At 45.2% G+C, this 22927-nt stretch overlaps 1 protein-coding gene across 1 annotated transcript in view; it reads right to left on the reverse strand.

Annotated features, from left to right (window-relative positions):
* Positions 1-4567: 4567 nt before the first annotated feature.
* Positions 4568-22927, reverse strand: part of LOC111144259 (nuclear receptor subfamily 2 group C member 2) — an 89322-nt gene continuing 70962 nt past the window's right edge. Inside the window, exons 9-15 of the mRNA XM_022498485.1 lie at positions 20487-20620; positions 19266-19443; positions 18008-18129; positions 17015-17154; positions 10724-10861; positions 9445-9550; positions 4568-6712 (exon numbers count right to left, since the gene is read on the reverse strand). Coding sequence (XP_022354193.1) covers positions 6538-6712; positions 9445-9550; positions 10724-10861; positions 17015-17154; positions 18008-18129; positions 19266-19443; positions 20487-20620 — 993 coding nt within the window. The 3' untranslated portion in view covers positions 4568-6537. The remainder of the gene's footprint in view (positions 6713-9444; positions 9551-10723; positions 10862-17014; positions 17155-18007; positions 18130-19265; positions 19444-20486; positions 20621-22927) is intronic.

The raw sequence follows: 22927 nt of genomic DNA on the forward strand, positions 1-22927 counted from the left end.
AAGTCCCTTCGGGCTGAGGCTAAGGTGAGTGGAAAGCCGTGGCGCTCTGACCACGGGGGCCTTCCCCACCACCTACTTGGGTGAGAGTACGGTGCCCCTGGGGATCAGGCGTTACTGCTTTTACTGTTAGAAGAAATGAGAAGATGCACATTTAGTCTTTAATCCACTTTTTTAATAGTATAAACCTCATTTAGGTAGTAGTATTAAGCCACAACAATAATGCCACATTGAAACAGCATTTAATAAAATGCATAAAGCTAATTCATGCACTGCAATACTCTATATACAAACACAACAATGCAAATTCTTCTTCAAGACTGAAGACACTGATTAGATATAAAATTCAGCTTAAAAAGAACATGCTATTTTTTAAATGCCATCACATAAAGCTGATTTCAAGCTACAGCTTTCAACAGGTTTTAAACCTGGAATTAAAATGTAATGGCATAAACAGTATTTTCTATATTGTGAAGGGCAGAAGTTACAGAAACGGTCCCAAGAAATCTAACACCCGAATTTTCCTTTAACAGATGTCTTTTAAAAGGGCTGGTAATGCAGTTACATTTTAACAGAGAGGTCCAAACTACAGGTAAAAACTATGGTTTGTACTATGAAAAAATGTGCAGCTTTTCAGTTATAAAACTAGTTGAACACTGGTTTACAAGAGAATGGGGAGAACAGAGACTGTAGAAAAATATTCCAGCACTTGGGCTGTATGTGGCAGCAGCATCTGAGTCCAGGGATGCTCTGGTCGTTAAAATGGGGAGTGAGTATATGATCCTAAGACAAGCCATTTGTAACCTAAGTCTTACTACTTCCAAATGTTATCCAAATATGAAGCTTATCACAGCCTGTCAGTTGATAAATGTTGCCGAACATTTTTTCCCAGTATTTACAGCATTTGTTTCTATGCTGTATGTATAAATATTGAGACACCAGATTATCGGCTTCAGAACTTAAAGCCTAGCTGGGCTTTAAAAGTATCTCAGGAATTCCCCACCCCCAAGATACTCTTCTTAAGTTCAAAGTTTAATTATTCTTAGATTGCTGTTAAAATATACCTTCCCCAAATGAAAAATGTTTATTCTGAAGATTCATTTAGAGACTGTCAAGCTTCCTCTTGTATTTTAATTGGAAAGCCACCTTCCATAGCTTGATTGTCACAACAGGCAAGGGCGGGGCAAGGGTCAAATAAGCATTGTTGGATGAGGCCAGTGAAGCAGCAGGAGCTTTCTGTTTGTTTGTTTTTAACATCCAATAGAGGGGAAGCTGAAGGCTAAATGACCCACGGTCTCACAAAAGGCACTGAGTACTATGGTCTCAATGAAGTGTTTTCAAACTATTTCAGTAGCTTATTTAAAAAAACAAACAAAAAACAAACCATCACCAACAAAAAAACCCAGAAAACCTGTGGATTCTGTAAGTTTGTGCAGTTCCCTGGGGACTCCCTTCAGCGGGCCGGCTTGCAGCCCTTGGCCAGGCAGGCCCCGTGTCCCAGGTCTGTAAGCAGCTCTGCTGGGCTGGGCCCTGGCTCCCGAGTGCTGTGTCTCAGTTTAAAGCCCAATTAGGGGGCGAAATTTAATCAGAATAGACCCCACATATGTAGCTTTAAGGGTACAAATAGCCATATTAAAATGCCATTTTATCTGAGAATTTTAAATTGATTTATAGAAAGGATGTATGTCAGTGGATCTTATTCACATGCTACAGTTAGAGAAGTGATTTAAAATTTGTAACCTCTATGCCATAAGTTAGTTATCTTATTCATGCTTATTTTAAAAGACTATTTGGTAGATTTTTTTCAACTGGCATTAGAGATAGGAATCTGTTGAGTCACAGGGCAGTGCCCGCCGATGGCTAAGTCCAGAGCAAGCATAGACCTGGGAAGCAGGCCCTAGCACATGGACCGTTCTGAATCTGTGACCATGAGGCTGATCTCTGGACCACATAACAGAGTGAGTACCTGGGAAAGCCGACAGCTCCAGCCGCCAAGTTCCTTCTAGTCAGGCCATAAACAGGCAGCCAGGTCAAAGATTCCCCACCTAGTTTTCTTGACTTTAGGATAAACGGTTTTCTAGCTTCCTGGCCACTGTGTGAATCCAGAGAATATATAATACATAGCAATGTCCTTTTGTCAGGACCTTTTGTCTGGAACTTTCCCTGGTATAGGATGGAGATTCTGCCTCATGGCCTTTCCCAGCCAGGCTCACCCAAAGGAAAATGGAGTTAAAATATCAGCAAATCCATCCTGCTGAGGGACCTTGGAACACCCACATCAATGTACTTTAGCAATTCTATCATAGACTCTCTTTAAAACATAAGGGAACTTTGGATACATGGCTACATGTCTGTATACATAATATACATCTATGTACACATACACACACTATATACACTGTACATATATAGAAGATATAAACACATGTACATTCATTCAGTCATACAAGCCTATAAATCTGTACACGCACAATGCCGCTGAAGGGACCCCAGGGCTGGACACGCACAAGTGTGTGCCGGCAGGAGGCACACGTGAGGATGTCCAGAACCCTGTGTACAAAAGACCCAAACCCAGTCTGTCTCAAGGAGGGTTTGGCTTTACAAATTTACATCAAAGTTAAGACATTTCAAAGAGCCGTACAATCTAGACTGGAAGTGAGACAAAGGAAGCATATGGGCATCTGCCCGGCCTGCTCCAACCTTTCCAGGATCTCAAGGGCACTATCCACCCCACCCTGGCTGGGATGAAAGTGAAGGTAAGAAGATGACTTTTCGTGGTCTAGATTTAGAGAAGAGTTGAAATGTCATCTACAGCCCCACTGTACATGAGGCCCTTTCTACCAGCAAGTGGGTGACAAGCTTCTGGACTCTGATCTGATCAGGTCCTGGAACTAGGATCCATAGCCAAGGGCTGGCTGAGGACAAGACTGCTCTATTGGAAATTCCCCCAAAGGATTAGGATGTGTTTTTTTTTCCCCAAAATAAAAGCATTAGGTATAGCCCTTCCGATTCTTAGCTCCCTGCTGTGGCTGTCCCCGACACAGGCAAAAAGCGCTGAGTGAGTCTGTGCTGTGGCTGCGACCATGTCCTCTAGCCAGCGTGTGGCCACCGCCTCAGGGAGCCCAGGAGTAGGTACGTCCGTCGCTCTCACCGTGGCTCGTGGGCAACTGCCTCAGAGCAGAGTTCACATTTAATACTGACAAGCTAGAAGACAGTCCCTCTTGAGGGCATTTACATAACCTCTTGCAACAAGTGACTACGCCTGTAATTAAATATAAAAACCCAAACCCTAAAGAACCCCAATCACAGCCTCATGGCAGAAGTTAGATAATAAATAATGGTTTCCCCCAACAGACACACATACAAACTGCAAATCAGAAGGGTGGAATAACTTGGACAGTATCATTTGTTTGGGTAATCTGGACTTACTTCTAAGTCTCTTCCTGTCCTGTTTTAAGATTCTGTGTAATGACCTCCACAGTTTCAGCGTACAGCTGTCTAGCATTTATCTGAGATGCCACTGGAAAAGGGCCCATTTCATCAAGAAGCACTGATGCGTACTCCCACCTCCTTTCACTAGTGGACCCCTCCTCCAAAGGAAGGGCCGGGCCAGCAGAAGGGACACGTGGGCAGGCTGTGTGCCGAAGAATCTGTTGTTGGCTCATTTCACTCAGAGACTCTCAGTAGAGGGCTGGCCTTCCTTAACTAAATCTAGACTCACAGACTACAAATGAGGGATAAGAGCCTTTGTGAAAGCTGAAACTCAGTATTTGCTAGGGACCCCTTTAAAGTAAGTTCTGGACTTTGGGCTTCTCTTAACCAATCTGACAAGATGGGACGGACCTGCTATCAAAAAGTGTGAAATGATTTGGGGCAGCAAGAAACCAGCTTGTGTGAACATGATCTTCAGGGAAAGGCTACTTCACAGTAAGGCCAAGAGGATCTGGGAAACTAATGAGTGTTCAAGGCCAAAATGGTCCACTGCAATCCGCCACCATCAGCGAAGGGACTCAAGAGGCAGGACCAGGTCAGAATCAACAACCCTCTAAGCCAAACTGATTTTTCTCCAGGGCTGTCCTGCCAGGGTCCGGCACTCACTCACCCACATGTTCAGTTTTTCTGCAGGTTGTCACCTTTACTCCAAAATCCTTCAGCAGTGGTGTGGTTGGGACCTCAGTCGAGGTCTTGGTTAAGCTGTCCCAGTATCTGATGGCAACCCGAGTCTATAAGCTGAATGGACACAGGACTCCCAGGGCTACCCCCAGGAAGAAGGGGTGGGCCTTTTCCCCAACACTGAGAATCAGATCTAGGAGATGTGACATAGCATGTAATCCCAGAGAACTGCTGTGTGATCAACAGACACGCTTACATTAAAAAATGAAAAGAACAGAAAAGAGGCAACTTGCTTGTAAAATGCATAAACACGGTTGAAAATAGCCTCTGCTAAAATCCTTCCTGAGCAGAAACGAAACAGACCTGCCCTTACTGCACTGTCCTGGCTGTTTTTTTTTTTTTTTTTTTTCCCCTTAATTTTGAAATTTAAATCAAATTTAGAAAACCAAAAATTTAAGCTGGCAAAATTAAAATTCTTTCCATCATTTTATAATGGGCACGCACCCTTACTGTTTACAAAATTTGCTTCCAAGACAAGAACTACAAATAATACACAAAAACAAATAGAAATTTAGAAGTTGGAGATACTGTCCCCACTTAATTCCCACTAGACTTTCACAAAGTGCTGCTAACGCTTCAGCATAGAGCATTCTGTTTGTCTTAAGGCAGCGCCCGGCCGGGCACCCACACAGCACATGAGGTCCCACCTCTATGGCCTGAGTCAGGCCGAGAGTGCCTGAGAGGCAGGGGGAAGTGCACTGGGATCTTTCTGGATACCATGTGATCAAAAGATCTGGGAGACGCAAATTTCACTTTAGCTGTTTTCTTAATCTGGGCTATACAGAAAGGAAATGAAGAATACCTGACCGGGTCTTGGACATGGCACTTTTCCCAAGCAGGAAATGCCCGCTGCTCGCATCCATGGGAATTTATGGGTCTCTTCTCTAGAGAGAACTTCCTTATAACTGCATTCTGTTCTTGTAAACGATGGTTGCTATAACTTAAGAGAAAGAAGATAACTTTGGGAGTTAAGGTTTTTTTTTTTCCTGTTGTTCTTTTTTGTTGTTTTGTTTTTTAAGAGCAGGTAGCTTGCTTCTGCATCCATCACCTAAAATGCTCCAGGGTTCTTTGCTGGCACACTCCTGGGGGAATCAAAGTGCACGGTGTACCAGTACCACTCAGAGAATTGCCAACAGAAGTGCTGAGTCTGGAGACACTGTGGAAAACCCTGATATTTAAGGTCAACTGAGAAACCTTCCATTCAGCTACACCACCACCACCACCCTGGCCAGGCAGCAAAATCCTGCACCGCCCCCACCCCCTGGCCCCAAATCCCCTCACAGCTCCAAGTGAGCTGCAGGAATACAGCCCTTCTCAAGGGGATGTCTGGAATGGAAACCCTGTGAGAAGGGAGCCTTTGTACTCCTCCGTCTGAACAACGAGCAACTGCCCCAGATTGCATTCAGGAATTACTGTTGGGTTCAAAATGCCCACCTTGCACTTTTTGGTCAGAAGGCTCTGTCTGCCGTGAGTGGTGGAGGTGATGTAGGGATGCTTTCAGTTGCTGCACGAACTGGCAGTTAATGTCTGACTGGTTGTAATCCAATTCTGGGAACCAGTCATGAGAAGGAGCCCCGGGTTTGGAGGAGCCTGCAGATGCCCGTCACAGACCAGAACCAGAGGTCAAGGAAGCTGACAAGCGTCATCAACTCAAAAGCTGAGGAAGCTTGCAGTTCGGGTCACCACCAACTGTGCCTCCACACTCCCACTTACTGCATGATACAGATGAGCCACATTTTCATTCATTCATAGGAATTTAGTTCAACACCACCAATGTGTGCATACAATTAGGAATGATGCCATCTCTTCTTAAACATAAATGATTGTCTCCTGTACCCTAGTGCGTTTTCACAGAAATTATTAGCATTTCAGCAAAAGACATATACAGTTTTCCATTTGTCCTGCCCAAGGGCAAGATGTTGCTAACATTACGCATTGATAAGAAGTGCTTAGAAAGTGCTAATATTATTACCCTGGTAATTAGTAGCTATTAATTCCAAGGACATTTTTAATATATATACACACATACTGTTCTCTTAGGTTCTTTTAGTTTTGTTTAATACTAGTCTCTGACATTATAAAACTCTGTTTTTTGCCCTTTGAGAATTTCTAAATACAAATTGGGTTAAAAGATTGTTCCAAAATCTGCTTCATCAAAAGGCATTAAAACATTTCTTATGGCAGGAAAGGATCCTACTAGTCTTTTAGTTGCTATTGTCTGTGATTAACAGATAAGAAGAAACCAGGTAGGAAATGGCTAACATACGGGAAATATTTGCACATACCAAAATACCATTACTTTATTTTCTCGGTCTCTGAGCAGTCCTGGAAGGATCCTTTTGCTTCTCGGCAGGCGTGTGGTGCTCACTATAGGCTGGCTCCGGTGATCTGGCCGTTATACTCTGCTGTCTCCATCTTGAGGATGTAGGGGATTATGCTGTCTATTGACACATTGCCAATGAGACCGGTAAAAAAAAGTTCTTCTGTTATGTTGGAGCTCATCAGCCTGAGTGCTGGCAGGCGAACAAGAATCCGGGCCAATCTGTAAAAGGGAGGGTCCTTAGAGAAAGGGGATTCTTTGCCCTTCAGACTTCTCCCTGGACAGGCTCCTGGGACCTTGTCTGCACTGCTTGGAATTAAACCAAACAAAACTGAATTGTGATCTACCCCTTGTATTTAAAATTTCAACAGTTCCTCTTACAGGAATTTATCAGGAGAGAAAAAAAATCAAAACTAAGTATAAAGATGTCTGTACAAATGTGTCCTCATTTTAAACAATTCTCCCCTCTCCCACCAAGAAAGAAAAATTTGAAAATCAATAAAGGATAGGTTAAAATAAAGTGTGGTGTGTCTCCATATAAAAGATCACTATAGACCCACTAAAAAGTATAAAGAAGATGTGTTATCACTGGTAAGGAAAGAAGTCCATGATGTACAGCTTGAATAAAAGCAGACTGGGAAGCAGCAAGCACAGCGCAGTCTCACTGTGCAGGTTTGTGTGACATGCATACAAAAGTATTTATAAGGATGTTCACTAAAATGTTAATGGTTGGCCTCTGGGTTTGGGGACTTGGGAGTGCCTTTACTTAAACTACTTCTCTTCCGTATTCCCCTAATTCCCACTGTTGTATAGCATTATAATTAAAAATAAAGCATTAGATTATCTTCAGTTTGTAAACACCCTGTGTGGTAGGGCACATGGTGACCCTGTCGTGGTGGGCCACAGACATTGTATCTGAAGCACGTGACTGTGTTCCACAGCCACTGCACAGAACCATGTGTGCAAGGATGTTCACCGCAGGGCCGGCGTGGAAATAACCTTCATTTTCATCAATGGGAAAGTGTTAAAGAAATTACAGCATTTCCTTAGCCACAAAAGATGAAGTATGCTCAGCTGAACATTACATGAACAAAGGGTTACAAAATCTTACTTTGTATTTTATGATTCCAATTACATAAATATAAAAAAACTTCTGGAAGGAAATGCATAAAACATTAACAGGTGTCTATGAATGGTGGTATTTGTATGGACATTTTCATTTTACTTTCCAGAATGTTGTAATGTTTTCTACAGTAAACATTGGTTTTTAAAAGAGAATACATCTATTATGCAAGCAGCATTCCAGCACCATCTTCCATCTGTCCAGCCACTGTGGTCTTGCAGGACACACAAAGGTATAAGGGGACACCAGCGCAGCCCTCTAAAGCTGGGCTTTAGAGGCTGGCTGAGGTTTCTCTCAGCAGAGATGTAAACAGTGGGGAAGAATGGGAGAGTATTTCAGGAGGAGCAAATAGTACGAGAAAAGGCATAAAGACGGGAAAAAGTAAAATAATGAATGCAGAAAACAGATGTCAACCATCCTAGAGCCTTTTTTTTTGGGAACTTTGAGCCCTGTGAGAAAGCCTCCCTTCTTTCATTTTTGGTCCCAAATCACTTGGCTGGCTACCTCCTCCATCCCTGGGTCCCTGACTAGATTTTTTTTAGAAACACCTACTTTCAAAGGCCAGAGAGCTGCTGTTGTCATGATGACTCTAGTGTGTTGTGGCCCTGCCAGCAGCCACCAGAGGGGCATTTCCACGATCTTCTGACCATGGGCATGGCGTGGGAGTAGGCCCATGGCTTCTCAGGCGACAGCTTGCCCACATATCTGGCTGGATGTATGAACTACGTGTGGGTGCGTTACCTGGAAGTCCCAATCCCCTATGTTCTGAGGCTGAAATTATGAGAGTCATGGTGAGGTTTTCAGTGATTCCAGGAGAAAATGGATCCTGCTTTGGCAAAAGGTGTGTCTGGGTCATGGAACTGTGTTTAAGGCAGAGGACGTTCTCTGCCATCAGGGCCAGCCACAGGCCCCCCCCTAGTCACACCACAGGAATGGTCTTCCTAGGGCCTGGGGCATTTTCATTCCACGGGGTACCTATGGACTGAGGTCAGTGAAGGCAACACAAATGAAGAAGGTGGGGCCATGTATCTTCCTGGTCAGTTCTGATCAAGGGTTTACTTTGAAGGAACAGGGCCGGCAAGGAAATACTAGTTTGCCTGATGTGAGCTCGGTAACTCATGTAGCTTCTGGTGGGTTGGAAGTGGTCATGATCAAAGAGCTCCTCCACTCTTTGGCTGAAAAGCCTGCCAGGCCTTCTACTTTAATTGAGAACAACTTTCCTATTGAGATTTGCATGAGAAAGGCTCATGTGTGTGTGTATGTATACATACACATATATGTGTATATGTACACATATATTTGTTGCCCAACCATTACAAATATTACAAATTAACTTTTTGCCCAAATAAAGGGACTTAAGAAAATCAATTACCTGAGGGCAAAATTACTATTTTCTATAGCCTACTCACTCATCTGTAGAGGTCAGGTTTGGCTTCTGTCAATGCAAACTCTTCTGTGAAGGATGCTGGCTCTACCTCTTCAGCGGATGCAGGCCAGAGGGGCAGGGGGCTGCTCTTCCGGGCAAGGGCGTCCCTGTCAGCCCCCGAGGAAATCACACAGGAATGACTCCAACCCCTCATTGTGTTATGGAAGAGCAGCCCAAGGTCTTATCCACTGTTTACCAGCAACACTGGAATGGCCCAGGATTCCGGACCCTCCCACCTAGCACTTTCCAGAGTTACCACCCATGAAATGCAGGAATTAAAATGTGATCAAAAGGAGGCTCCCCCAGCCTGCCAGGGGTGGGAAGGCTGCCAATTTATATTTGCGGCTAGGCTGCAGCTGCTCTCCTTCCTGCCCCACAGCGAGACCGTGTATCTGTATGCCTCACCGGTAGGTATCTTCCGAGTAGGTTTTCTGAACATAGTCCTGCAATTCCATCTGTGCCTTTTCTTGGAATTTTTCAATCTGGCTTGTGCTGGTCAAACCTGGGTGATCTGAAAAAAGAAAAGTGCCCCCAGATTGCCCCATGTATTTGGAAAGTCTCACTTGGCAGACTTCTTAGTACTTATTTTTAGTTAAACCTTTGGCAAATTTCTCAAGTACAATATAGACTGAACCCTGAAGGGGGGTCCGGTTTGGATATTACTGCTAAAACACTGGCTTTTGCTCTGTACTTGGCCAAGGCCTGAAGGTTATAAGGAGGGGGCTGGGCTCCTCAGTGGTCACACCAGCCTCAGCAGCCCCACCTGGCTTGCTTCTGGACACCTGGCTTCCTACCACTTGAGAAAACAGAGTTTTAGAACTATCACCCAAGATTACAAATGATCCTTTACCTCCTACATATTTAATCACAGAATTTCTCCCATTTATATTAGCTATTTTGTTGTTCACGAATGGATGGCTGGGGAGGAAGGGAGGGTTAAGCTGTGTCCAAACCCCGCTATCAAGGACAGCAGTCAGGACAAGAGCCAGCCTTAGTGACCTCTGGAGGTTTAGCGAGAATAGATGAGAGGGGGCAGTGAGGCCAGCTGGACAGTCCTGCCTCTTCTTCAGGTGCTAACACAGGGACAGCTGAACTTGGGCACTTTGAGTCTCTACTGGAGGACATACGCTGATAGCCTGAAAACTGGCAAAAAGGAAAGCAAAAGAAATCAAAACAAAAAAGGGACACTGAGGGGGTGCCTGGGTGGCTCAGATGGCTGGGCATCTGCCTTTGGCTTAGGTCATGACCCCTGGGTCCTGGGATTGAGACCCATGTGGGGTTCCCTGCTAGGCAGAGAGCCTGCTTCCCCCTTCCCCCTGCCTCTCTCCTTCGCTCATGCTGTCTAAAATGAAAAAAGAAAAAAAAAAAAAAAAAAGAAAAGAAAAATGGACACTGGATGGTAGTATACTCTATTTGGTATGCCAAAGTCTTATTTGGCCAATGGTTTAAATTAGGATACAGAATAAATCTATTCAACATATGAAGTCACCAGGCACCATGGCATATGTTTTTGGGACTATAAAGGTAGCAATTTAAAAGAACGTATGTGTTTATGTTGGCTAGCAAAGCACACCTATTAAGAGAACATTTGGTTACAATCTGGCTGATGACTTGACAACAGGTTCATGTTCAGAAATACCAGTAGACAGGTGGAAAACTTCTGAGTCCCCGCCACATATCTTACCGGGACTAAAGAGAACTATAGCTTTAAGGTATGCATACTCATAGCCATCTATATCCAGCTTCGCCATACTGTTACAGAACTCCTGAAGCTTCCAGATGTGCTCCATGACTTGCTTTATCCGGTCTCCAGAAAGTTTATCTAGAAATGAACATCACAGAACCCCCTGAGAAAGGCTGGTAAGAACAATAACATTAGCTTCTTTGAGGAGCCACAGATTGAAAGAGAAAATTATTTTCCTTTTTAACGGAAAACCAGTTACCTTAAGATGGTCAAGAGCCTCATTTTCCAGGTGAAGGTGAAGTGACAACAGGTATACCCAAATGCCACTCTGCCGTATATTCTGTCTCAGCAACAAACCCCTAGACCATCGATTCTCCCTGGCCCTACCTTTGGCAGAGCCTGTAGGTACAAACTGATAATCCCCCACCCCTTTTTTAAAAGATTTTATTAATTTATTTGACACAGAGAGAGAGAGAGAGATCACAAGTAGGCAGAGAGGCAGGCAGAGAGAGGGGGGAAGCAGGCTCCCTGCTGAGCAGAAAGCCCGATGTGGGGCTCGATCCCAGGACCCTGGAATCATGACTTGAGCCGAAGGCAGAGGCTTTAACCCACTAAGCCACCCAGGCGCCCCGCTGATAATCCCTTTTATTCTGTGCTTAAGACTGGTAAATCGATTCTTAGCATTGTCAGGCTAAGTCTATGCAGGCATTTAATAAAGGTTTATGGACCTGGTCATTAAATGCTGAATTTTTTTAGCTGTGGAAACAATTTTATATGTTATCTGTTTTAATCTTCCTGACAACATTTCCTGAAGATATTGGTATTATCACATGCAATTAAAAGATAAAGGATAATCCAGGATCTATAAAGAACTTCTCAAACTCAACACACACAAAACAGATAATCATGTCAAAAAATGGGCAGAAAACATGAACAGACACTTCTCCAATGAAGACATACAAATGGCTATCAGACACATGAAAAAATGTTCATCATCACTAGCCACCAGGGAGATTCAAATTAAAACCACATTGAGATACCACCTTACACCAGTTAGAATGGCCAAAATTAGCAAAACAGGAAACAACATGTGTTGGAAGGGATGTGGAGAAAGGGGAACCCTCTTACACTGCTGGTGGGAATGCAAGTTGGTGCAGCCTCTTTGGAGAACAGTGTGGAGATTCCTCAAGAAATTAAAAATAGAGCTTCCCTATGACCCTGCAATTGCACTACCGGGTATTTACCCCAAAGATACAGATGTAGTGAAAAGAAGGGCCATCTGTACCCCAATGTTTATAGCAGCAATGTCCACAATCGCCAAACTGTGGAAAGAACCAAGATGCCCTTCAATGGACGAATGGATAAGGAAGATGTGGTCCATATACACTATGGAGTATTATGCCTCCATCAGAAAGGATGAATACCCAACTTTTGTAGCAACATGGATGGGACTGGAAGAGATTATGCTGAGTGAAATAAGTCAAGCAGAGAGAGTCAACTATCATATGGTTTCACTTATTTGTGGAGCACAACAAATAACATGGAGGACAAGGGGAGATGGAGAGGAGAAGGGAGTTGAGGGAAATTAGAAGGGGAGGTGAACCATGAGAGACTATGGACTCTGAAAAACAATCTGAGGGTTTTGAAGGGGCGGGGTGGGGGTGGGAGGTTGGGGGAGCCAGGTGGTGGGTATTACGGAGGGCACATACGGCATAGAGCACTGGGTATGGTGCATAAACAATAAGTTCTGTTATGCTGGGGGGAAAAAAAAGATATAGGATAATTAAGGGGTGCCTGGGTGGCTCAGTTGGTTAAGCATCTGACTCTTTGATTTTGGCTCAGGTCATGATCTCAGGGTGGTGAGATCAAGCCGTGTTGGGCTCCTCACTGGGTGTGGAGCCTGCTTAAAATTCTCAGGGGGGAAAAAAAAGAAAAAAAAAAAGAAAGATTCTCTCTTCCCCTCCTCCCCCACTCTCTCCCTAAATAAATAAATAATAACTAATTCTCATTTGTGAACAAATCTAACTTATATATAACAAAAATCTAACATATATAACAAAATGTTATAGGGTTTAAAAAAAAATCACTTTTAGGGACGCCTGGGTGGCTCAGTCCGTTGAGCATCTGCCTTCGGCTCAGGTCATGATCCCAGGCTCCTGGGATCCAGTCCCACATCAGGCTCCCTGCTCAGTGGGGGAGCCTGCTTCTCCCTCTCCCTCTGCCTGCTGGTCCCCCTGCTTGGACTCTGACAAATATATAAAATCTTTGAAAAAGTGTAAATTTAAAAAATCACTTTTATATTACTATTCCAAAAAAGTATTAGACAAAGTTATAACTATTCACTTGAATCCTAGATAATCAAACATCTCGAATGCTTAGTTAAAAGTGTAGCAGCTGCAATTCAGCATCAAGTATTAGTCCTGAATCCTGGGCATGCTGCCTTGAGACCATGTCTTTGGTTCACTCTAGACTCAGAGGACGTGGACAGACTGCACTGGCTATCTCCTGGTCCAGATGCAGTTGGGACTAGGCCGCCAGACATTAGATGGTTGCCACAGATCTTTCTAGAAGACAGTCACTTGTTCATTCATGAGAGCAAGTGCGTGAGGCAACTATGTTCTGGACTAGGGGTCTGTGTGGCCCAAGTTTGTATCCAGCTCTTCCACTTGCTGTTTCACTTGGGGAAAACCAGGGACCTAACTGCACACAATCCCTTTAGGGCTCTGAGAATTTGTTATAGAGGAAAGGGTAACCCATTGTGAGAACAGAAAATATGTATATTGGTCTCTGCCCCCCGGTTCCTGACACAGAGCTCTCAAAGTCCTTGTAATTTCTAAGTGATAAGAGCATTAGCAGCATCTGTTGGTCTAATATCTTTTTTTCTTTTAAGATTTTATTTATTTATTTGACAGAGATCACAAGTAGACAGAGAGGCAGGCAGAGAGAGAAGGGGAAGCAGGCTCCCCGCTGAGCAGAGAGCCCGATATGGGACTCGATCCCAGGACCCTGGGATCATGACCCGAGCCAAAGGCAGAGGCTTTAACCCACTCAGCCACCCAGGCGCCCCCAATATTTGTTTTTGACCTTATCACTGACAAAGAGCTCCTCCAACCCTTGTAAATTTCTAAGTGTTAAGAGGACTAGGAGCATCTTTTGTTCCACTGAGGTATCTCTGGGTGGGACCCCTAATGGCCCCTGGGGAGAAAAGGAATGCTCAGAAGCTTGGCATTTCCAGCTCCATCCCTCATCATCCAGAGAGGGGAGAGGGGCTAGAAATGGAATGAATGATGGATGGAGTTCAGAGAGCTTCCAGGTTGGTGAACACACACACACACACAGCAAGAGTGAAGCACCTCAAGTCCACAGGGACAAAAGCTCCTGTGCTTGAGACTCTCCTAGACCTCACCCCATAGAGCTCTTCATTTGGCCGTTCATCTGTATCCTCTATCCTTGAGTTCTGTGAGCTGTGATAGTGAATTAATCCAACCCAAGGGCTGCTACAACCTCCAGTTTATATAGCGGGTTAGTCAGAAGCACAAGTGATAGCCTGGATACACGTGTGTGTGTGTGTGTGTGTGTGTGTGTGTGTGTGTGTGTGTGTGTGTGAGTGTGTGTGTGTGTGTGTGTGTGTGTTGGGGGGAGGATCTTGTGGGATGGAGAGGAGAAGGGAGTTGAGGGAAATTAGAAGGGGAGGTGAACCATGAGAGACTATGGACTCTGAAAAACAATCTGAGGGTTTTGAAGGGGCGGGGTGGGGGTGGGAGGTTGGGGGAGCCAGGTGGTGGGTATTACGGAGGGCACATACGGCATAGAGCACTGGGTATGGTGCATAAACAATAAGTTCTGTTATGCTGGGGGGAAAAAAAAGATATAGGATAATTAAGGGGTGCCTGGGTGGCTCAGTTGGTTAAGCATCTGACTCTTTGATTTTGGCTCAGGTCATGATCTCAGGGTGGTGAGATCAAGCCGTGTTGGGCTCCTCACTGGGTGTGGAGCCTGCTTAAAATTCTCAGGGGGGAAAAAAAAGAAAAAAAAAAAGAAAGATTCTCTCTTCCCCTCCTCCCCCACTCTCTCCCTAAATAAATAAATAATAACTAATTCTCATTTGTGAACAAATCTAACTTATATATAACAAAAATCTAACATATATAACAAAATGTTATAGGGTTTAAAAAAAAATCACTTTTAGGGACGCCTGGGTGGCTCAGTCCGTTGAGCATCTGCCTTCGGCTCAGGTCATGATCCCAGGCTCCTGGGATCCAGTCCCACATCAGGCTCCCTGCTCAGTGGGGGAGCCTGCTTCTCCCTCTCCCTCTGCCTGCTGGTCCCCCTGCTTGGACTCTGACAAATATATAAAATCTTTGAAAAAGTGTAAATTTAAAAAATCACTTTTATATTACTATTCCAAAAAAGTATTAGACAAAGTTATAACTATTCACTTGAATCCTAGATAATCAAACATCTCGAATGCTTAGTTAAAAGTGTAGCAGCTGCAATTCAGCATCAAGTATTAGTCCTGAATCCTGGGCATGCTGCCTTGAGACCATGTCTTTGGTTCACTCTAGACTCAGAGGACGTGGACAGACTGCACTGGCTATCTCCTGGTCCAGATGCAGTTGGGACTAGGCCGCCAGACATTAGATGGTTGCCACAGATCTTTCTAGAAGACAGTCACTTGTTCATTCATGAGAGCAAGTGCGTGAGGCAACTATGTTCTGGACTAGGGGTCTGTGTGGCCCAAGTTTGTATCCAGCTCTTCCACTTGCTGTTTCACTTGGGGAAAACCAGGGACCTAACTGCACACAATCCCTTTAGGGCTCTGAGAATTTGTTATAGAGGAAAGGGTAACCCATTGTGAGAACAGAAAATATGTATATTGGTCTCTGCCCCCCGGTTCCTGACACAGAGCTCTCAAAGTCCTTGTAATTTCTAAGTGATAAGAGCATTAGCAGCATCTGTTGGTCTAATATCTTTTTTTCTTTTAAGATTTTATTTATTTATTTGACAGAGATCACAAGTAGACAGAGAGGCAGGCAGAGAGAGAAGGGGAAGCAGGCTCCCCGCTGAGCAGAGAGCCCGATATGGGACTCGATCCCAGGACCCTGGGATCATGACCCGAGCCAAAGGCAGAGGCTTTAACCCACTCAGCCACCCAGGCGCCCCCAATATTTGTTTTTGACCTTATCACTGACAAAGAGCTCCTCCAACCCTTGTAAATTTCTAAGTGTTAAGAGGACTAGGAGCATCTTTTGTTCCACTGAGGTATCTCTGGGTGGGACCCCTAATGGCCCCTGGGGAGAAAAGGAATGCTCAGAAGCTTGGCATTTCCAGCTCCATCCCTCATCATCCAGAGAGGGGAGAGGGGCTAGAAATGGAATGAATGATGGATGGAGTTCAGAGAGCTTCCAGGTTGGTGAACACACACACACACACAGCAAGAGTGAAGCACCTCAAGTCCACAGGGACAAAAGCTCCTGTGCTTGAGACTCTCCTAGACCTCACCCCATAGAGCTCTTCATTTGGCCGTTCATCTGTATCCTCTATCCTTGAGTTCTGTGAGCTGTGATAGTGAATTAATCCAACCCAAGGGCTGCTACAACCTCCAGTTTATATAGCGGGTTAGTCAGAAGCACAAGTGATAGCCTGGATACACGTGTGTGTGTGTGTGTGTGTGTGTGTGTGTGTGTGTGTGTGTGTGTGAGTGTGTGTGTGTGTGTGTGTGTGTGTTGGGGGGAGGATCTTGTGGGACCTGAGCCCTTAACCTGTGGGATCTGACACTAACACTATGTCTGACAGTGACAGAATTGAGTTAAAATATTGGATACCCAGCTGGTATCTCAGAGAAGTGCCTGTTGTGGGGAAAACACCCACCAAACTGGTGACCACATGTGTCAGAAGTGTTCTGTGTGAGTAGTAAAGAAGACACGCAGGGAAGAGAAACACAGTAGGTAAGAACTGTATTTTTCTTTCACCCACACAAGTGAAAAACTACAACTTCTTCCATTTATAACCGTCAATCAAGATGAAAGTATAAGCTGTGATTACTCTGAAAACATCACTAAATGCCTACGTATCAGGAAGCTGGCAACTTTTCCAATTATCTTTTTTTCCCCTTTCATATTCCTTATATGAAGACAGTAAGGTGGAAATTTAAATGTTCTCACTGGTGAAGACCTCAGGACTTCAAAGGTAAGCTATGCTCAGCACGTGGAAGCTGTGGGATGCCGCAGCTGGCTAGTTCGCAAGGGGCCGGCCTGAACCGAGACACAATCCCCACAGCCCCAGCCCTACCTTCCTGGATGCTGTTCTGCAGGTGGTTGACAATGGCTGCCAGGATAGTGGAGAGACTCATGACCTGGGCACACTGGGCCAGGCCAAGGGTGAAGAGCTCGTTCCAGCAGGCCCGCACCAGGCTGGTGTTGCAGTCCTGCCTGGGGACACAAGGTTGGGGTGGGTGTGGGTACATGCTGGTATTCTCCTGGTCCCAGCTTGCCCCAAACAAGTAGATTCAACAAATATTTCTTGAAAGTCTATGGTATGCCATTTTTGGATCCTTCTCCAAAAACACCACTGTCTGTGAATCTCTTAACTAAAGTCCCTCTGAGGATAAACTATTTTCTTAACAAAGACACTTTAGACACTTTAAATTCAGTAATGAGAAATCGAAATGGGTATACTAAAGTGTCATCTCCTATAGCCTTCTAAACCCACAGTAGCCCTGGTATGGCTGTCAGGAGATGCTGCAGCGATCCAAAGGCTAAGAGCCGAGCGTGGTCTCTGAAGGGGGCTGGGAGACACAGCCTGCACCTATGCTCGAGAACAGAGGGCCTGCAAACGCTGCAGGGGAGGAGCTGGCACTGGAGCACAGAGGAAGGGGCCAGCCACGTCAGCTTTCAGCCCTGCCTTGGAGGATCTACATCCAGGATGGCCTGGTTGGTGCACTGTGAACGGTATGACCTTATCTGAGAAGCCCCCAGATGCAGTTTCACTCTACTTGTCTCAAGATTTCAGATGCCTCCTGCCTTCTGTTCCACTCGATCCCTGGCTCTTAGCACCAAGTCCTCAGCATATGGAGAAGGCCTAAGAAAAGTTTGAGGAACACTGAAGCACTGGCAGCCATGGTCCTCTGCTCCCAGTCCACAGAATATATTTAATATGAAAATCAGCATCACTGGAGCAAGATGATAGGTACAAACTAGAAGGGTCCTCAGATACCTTCCAGGCCATTCCTAACAAAGGGAAGGCTTTTGCTAAAGGACACACACAGAGAAAAAGGCCACTTACCCAAGTGCCTGAAAGGCTGGGATTGACCTGGCCCAGTGCATGGAGAGGAAAAGCAGGCGGGATGCTGACTCGCAGATGTAGTGCACATTGAGGTACTCTGGCATCGGGCTAGGCATCGTGAGCTGGAGAAGGGGAGGCACACAGCACAGGAGATGATGGAGAGACAGGGCATGGCTTTGTCTGTCAATGTGAACTGCTGTTGTGTCTCAAAAGAGAGCCTAAATTGTGGTGACCTCTGATGCTGAAGTTCTGGGCAGATCCCCCGATGAAGCCTGCGTCCTCTGCAGCGGGGGGCTGGCACCAATGCCCCGTGCTCCCTGGCCCAGTGGACTAGGCTCTCGTGGCCCTTGCAATGTGGTCAATGATGGTGACCTCCCAGGTCACTCACATAAAGACATACTTTTCAACTCTTGCCTCAGCTAAATCGGTATTTCTTCTAAGGCAATTCTATTTTGAGCCATAGGTTAAAATCTAAATTAAATCAGGGACAGGGGTCAACTTCACAGCTAGTAGTCATCTGGCAGGTGGTGGGAGCTGAGCAGAATTCTATGCGGTGGGAGGCTGAGATCCCACCACCGAATGTTCAGGACTGGGCTCTCGAGCTCCATTCTCCAGAAGGGGAATTAATGCCTTTGATGCTGGAATCCCATTGATGACCTATATTCTTGGCACTGGTGGGCAACTATGAGCAGAGACCCAGTCTTAAATGATTGGTTAGGCCTCTATAGTAGAGAACACAGAGGGAACAGTCTGTAGCCCTAGAAATTGAGAGGGCTTTGGGGAACGTGGGAGTGTGTTTCTGAAGTGAGGCCAGTGAAGGAGCATGTGGGGAAGACTAACATCCTTCTTTAAGGAGACAGGAGATCTGTTTTCTGTGGCTCAAGACAGCAAGCAGTCAGGACCAGCAGTCAGGGACGAGGGCTGGCTGCCTGCATGAAGAAGCAGACATGTGCCTGTCTGAGCCTATGCTGGAGCCCGGCCGTCTCAGAAAGCAGAGGAGGCAGAGCAGTCCACTAAAAACCCTTGCTGGGTAGCACCATGCCGGCCCCTCCTGGCAAGGACAGGCCACACCTGCTTCAGGGTGTTACCTTCAGAGCCAAAACACTATGAGCAAAACACAAGTGACAATTCTTTCTAATGAGAATAGTGTTCTGGCACACAAGGTCTGGATCCAAACAAAAGCCAACAATATGAAAGATTTTAGCTTCAAACTGCAGGCTGGGGAGGCTGAGGCATGTGGTTGGCTGAAACCACTCACCTTAAATGTGACATGAGTGTCTGAAAGGAGGGGCCCTTCGACCTCAATGATGGGTGTGGACTGGTCTCTGCTGATCACGTGGATGCCTCCTCCTCCACTGGCATCTATCCCATCTGCTAGGCTTGGAGGTGAGGAGCTGTCTGTGGTATTAAGTGCTTTAGCTAAGGTATCAAATGCCCTGTGAGCAAAAATGAAGCAGGCAGTATTGTGAATCCACAGTTTTAGGAGGAACAGAAGAATTCTAGCTGATCTAGAATTACCTAGATCTAGAGAAACAATGCAATGGGGAAAAGATCATTCAAGTCTATCTGCTGGGGGACACGATAACGAGAGCTTCTGAGGATAAATATATCGCTTAGTACCTGTGATCTACACATCATCACGGGTACTAAGCGATATATTATTTATTTTCACACATAATTTCTGTTTTTCACAACTATTCTCCAAGGTAGAACCCTCTGCATTTTACAGATGTGAAAGCTGAGGCGTAGAGATGTTAAATAACTTTTCCAAGACCAACCATCCAGTAAGCAGTGGAACCAGAACTCTACCTAACTCAAATCCCATTCTCTTTCCATTGGATCTAGATCTTAATTTTGCTATCAGACCTCAAGAGAATTATGAGGACCGGGGTGTTCCTGTGGACGCTGGCTGTGCATCTGCCCAGCCTGGCAAGACAGGAAAGAGTGGCCAGTCCCGCAGGGAAAGGGGCAAACATGAGAGCTGGGCGGTGGGGAAGAAATGACGTCTGCAGCCAGTTACTCGCGTCTGAGACCAGCTAATGCCATCTGTCAGTAACACCCTGAAAGACTAAAGCTCTAGACTATTTGGAAAAAAATATACATGAGAAAAATATACATGAGGCTAAAACAGAAATGGAAAAGGAGATGAACTATTAATGTTTAATCAAAATAAAGACTGATACAAGTCACACCTGTCTACTGAAGGGTTTTCCCTGCTTCCACTGAGTCACTCCCTTTCCTTTTTCATTGTTTGGAATGAAAAACAGTTTTGATTGTTTCATATCACATAATATAAATGGGTCCATGTTCCCATAGTTACAATGATAGAAAGAAGACAGACGAGCAGGAACACGGTGACGACTTTACAATCCCTCATTCAATACGGGGAGGGGGAGGTGGGTGAGACTGCCGCCGCCCGCCCCAGGCAGCGACAGAGCGTGGGCCTCACCGGGGCGCCGCCACACTCACGGCACCGTACCGGGTAATTTCACTCGCAGACTGGTCCTCCGGCTGCATTTCCGAAGCATCACCATTGTTCAGGGATTCACTTAAGTTGGCAAGGGAGGTTACTACATTTGCCAGCGTGCCCAGAGCTCCCTGGCTTGTTTCAGCCTATTAAACACAAAATAAGAACATTAAAGATGAACACACACACACACACACACACACACACACAAAAGGCTCTCAGGCCAATGAAGGTATAGTGTTAGTTTAAAAACAGCTTCTATGGGGTGTGACCTTAACAGGGCAGGAGGAGGGGGAGATCTTTTTGGTGATGGAAGAGTTATGTGTCTTGATTGTGGTGGTAGTTACACAAATGTACACATAATAAGGTAATGCAACAAAAACAGACAAACTGGATGCCACCAAAATTTAAACTTCTGTGCTTTAAAAGGTATTAAGGAAGTTAAACGGGATGCCTGGCTGGCTCAGTCAGTGGAATGTGCAGACTCTTGATTTTGGGGTTGTGAGTTAGAGCCCCACGTTGGGTGGAGAGATGGCTTAAATATAAAATCTTAAAAAAAAAAAAAAAAGGCTATCAGGAAAGTAAAAAGACAACCCCTCCCCCTTTCCACACACAAAAGACAACTCACAGACTAGGAGGTATTTGCTTGCAAATCATTCATCTTAATAATGGTTTAGTAACCAGACTAACTCTTATAGCTCAGTAATAAAAAGACAAATGAGTTTTTAAAAAATGGGCCAAGGATTTAAACAGGCATTTCTTCAAAAAGGATATACAACTGGCCAGTAAGTACATGAAAGGATGTTCAACATCACTGGAAATGCAAATCAAAACCACAATGAGATACCATCTCACACCCAACAGGATGGTTATAACCAAGAAGACAATAATAACAGGTGTTGGGAGGACGTGGAGAAAGTGGACCCTCACACACTGCTGAAGGGAATGTGAAATGGTGCAGCCGCTATGGAAAATGGTCTGGCAGCTCCTCAAACAGTTTAAACACAGAGTTACTGTATGACCAGCCATTCCACTCCTAGGTACATACATAAGGGAAATCGAAATGTACCTCCACAAAAAACTTGTGTCCAAATGTTTGTAGCAGCACTATTCATAATAGACAAAAAGTAGAAACAACCCAAATGTTCATCAGCTGATGAATGGATAAATAAAATACGGCTGAGCCGTTCAATGGCTTAGTATCTGGCAATAAGAAGGAATAAAATGCTGACACATGCCACAACATGGATGAACCTCGAAAACATTATGTCAAGAGAAAGAAGTTAAGTCACCAAAAGCCATATATTGTAAGATTCCCTTAATATGAAATGTCCAGAATTGACAAAACCATAGTCAGAAAGGAGAGGAGCAGTTGGCGTGGGCTGGAGTAGGGGGAGGGGGGAGTGAAAGCTTAACTGGTACAGGGTTTCTTTTTGGGGTGATGAAAATATTCTAGAATCAGGCAGTGGTGATGGTTGTACAGCCTTGTGAATATACTAAAACCACTGAACTGTGCACAGAAAGTGTGAGTTTTCTGGTAAATGAATTGTATCTCAATAAAAAAAGAGGAAAGCCAAAGACATATAGACATAAGTGTCTGTTGTGTCTAGATCATGAAAGTGAAAAACTAGAACAGTGGAAGAGACCCTAAGCACAGCACTGCTTCATAAACCCCAGAACCACCACGGAACAGAACACGGTGCAGCTGTTAAAAGATGTGGGCCATCACGATGGAGGGACACATGGCAGGAATGGGAGTGAAGTGAGAAAAGACAAAGACCAGGTGGCCCGCACCGTGAGGGTGTCGTGTTCTGGGTGTTGCGCTACGTGGCAGGCCTGCTGCATAAATGGCCGGGGGCGCCCGTAGAAGGGTGGCATGGGATCTCTGTGAGACTCTGTATTTAGTCCAAGCACACTGTTTTGAATTTTAATGATTTCAAAGTCAATGGCTGAAACACAGCTTCTGAAAAGAGCTATCTTTAGGTGCTCTGTCTATCCTATCATAACAACCTCCTGGGGTGGGTATGGTCACTTCCACAGCACAGAGGCAGGAACAGGGTGGAGCACATGTCTGACTCTGCAGCAGCTTTCTCTTCACTACTACTTACATAGCACACGGTGTCTGTCCCCTCTCTTCCATCCAGTGACCACGACTAACTCCTCACTTAAGGAGAGCTCCCTGCACACTGCCAGCCTTAGGAAAGTAACTTACTCCAGGTCCCCTGCGCCCCCGTGTGGCGGCACCAAGGGAAGCACTGATGGAGGAAAGCGGGCGCATGGCTACCAAGAGCGGCACTGGGCTCTGGACCCAGGACCAGCCGACTCTGGAGTCTCTTGGTTCTTAGTCCCAGTCTCGGCGTGGATGGCACAGCAGAAGAGCTGCTGTGAAATCCTTTGGTAATCAGGTCTTAAGGTTATTCGGGCCTTCCTTTCAGGCTTCTGGTTTCCCTCTA

This window comes from Enhydra lutris, unplaced genomic scaffold, assembly GCF_002288905.1.
Source record: "Enhydra lutris kenyoni isolate GAN:26980312 unplaced genomic scaffold, ASM228890v2 scaffoldscaffold10, whole genome shotgun sequence".
Taxonomy (NCBI): Eukaryota; Metazoa; Chordata; class Mammalia; order Carnivora; family Mustelidae; genus Enhydra; species Enhydra lutris.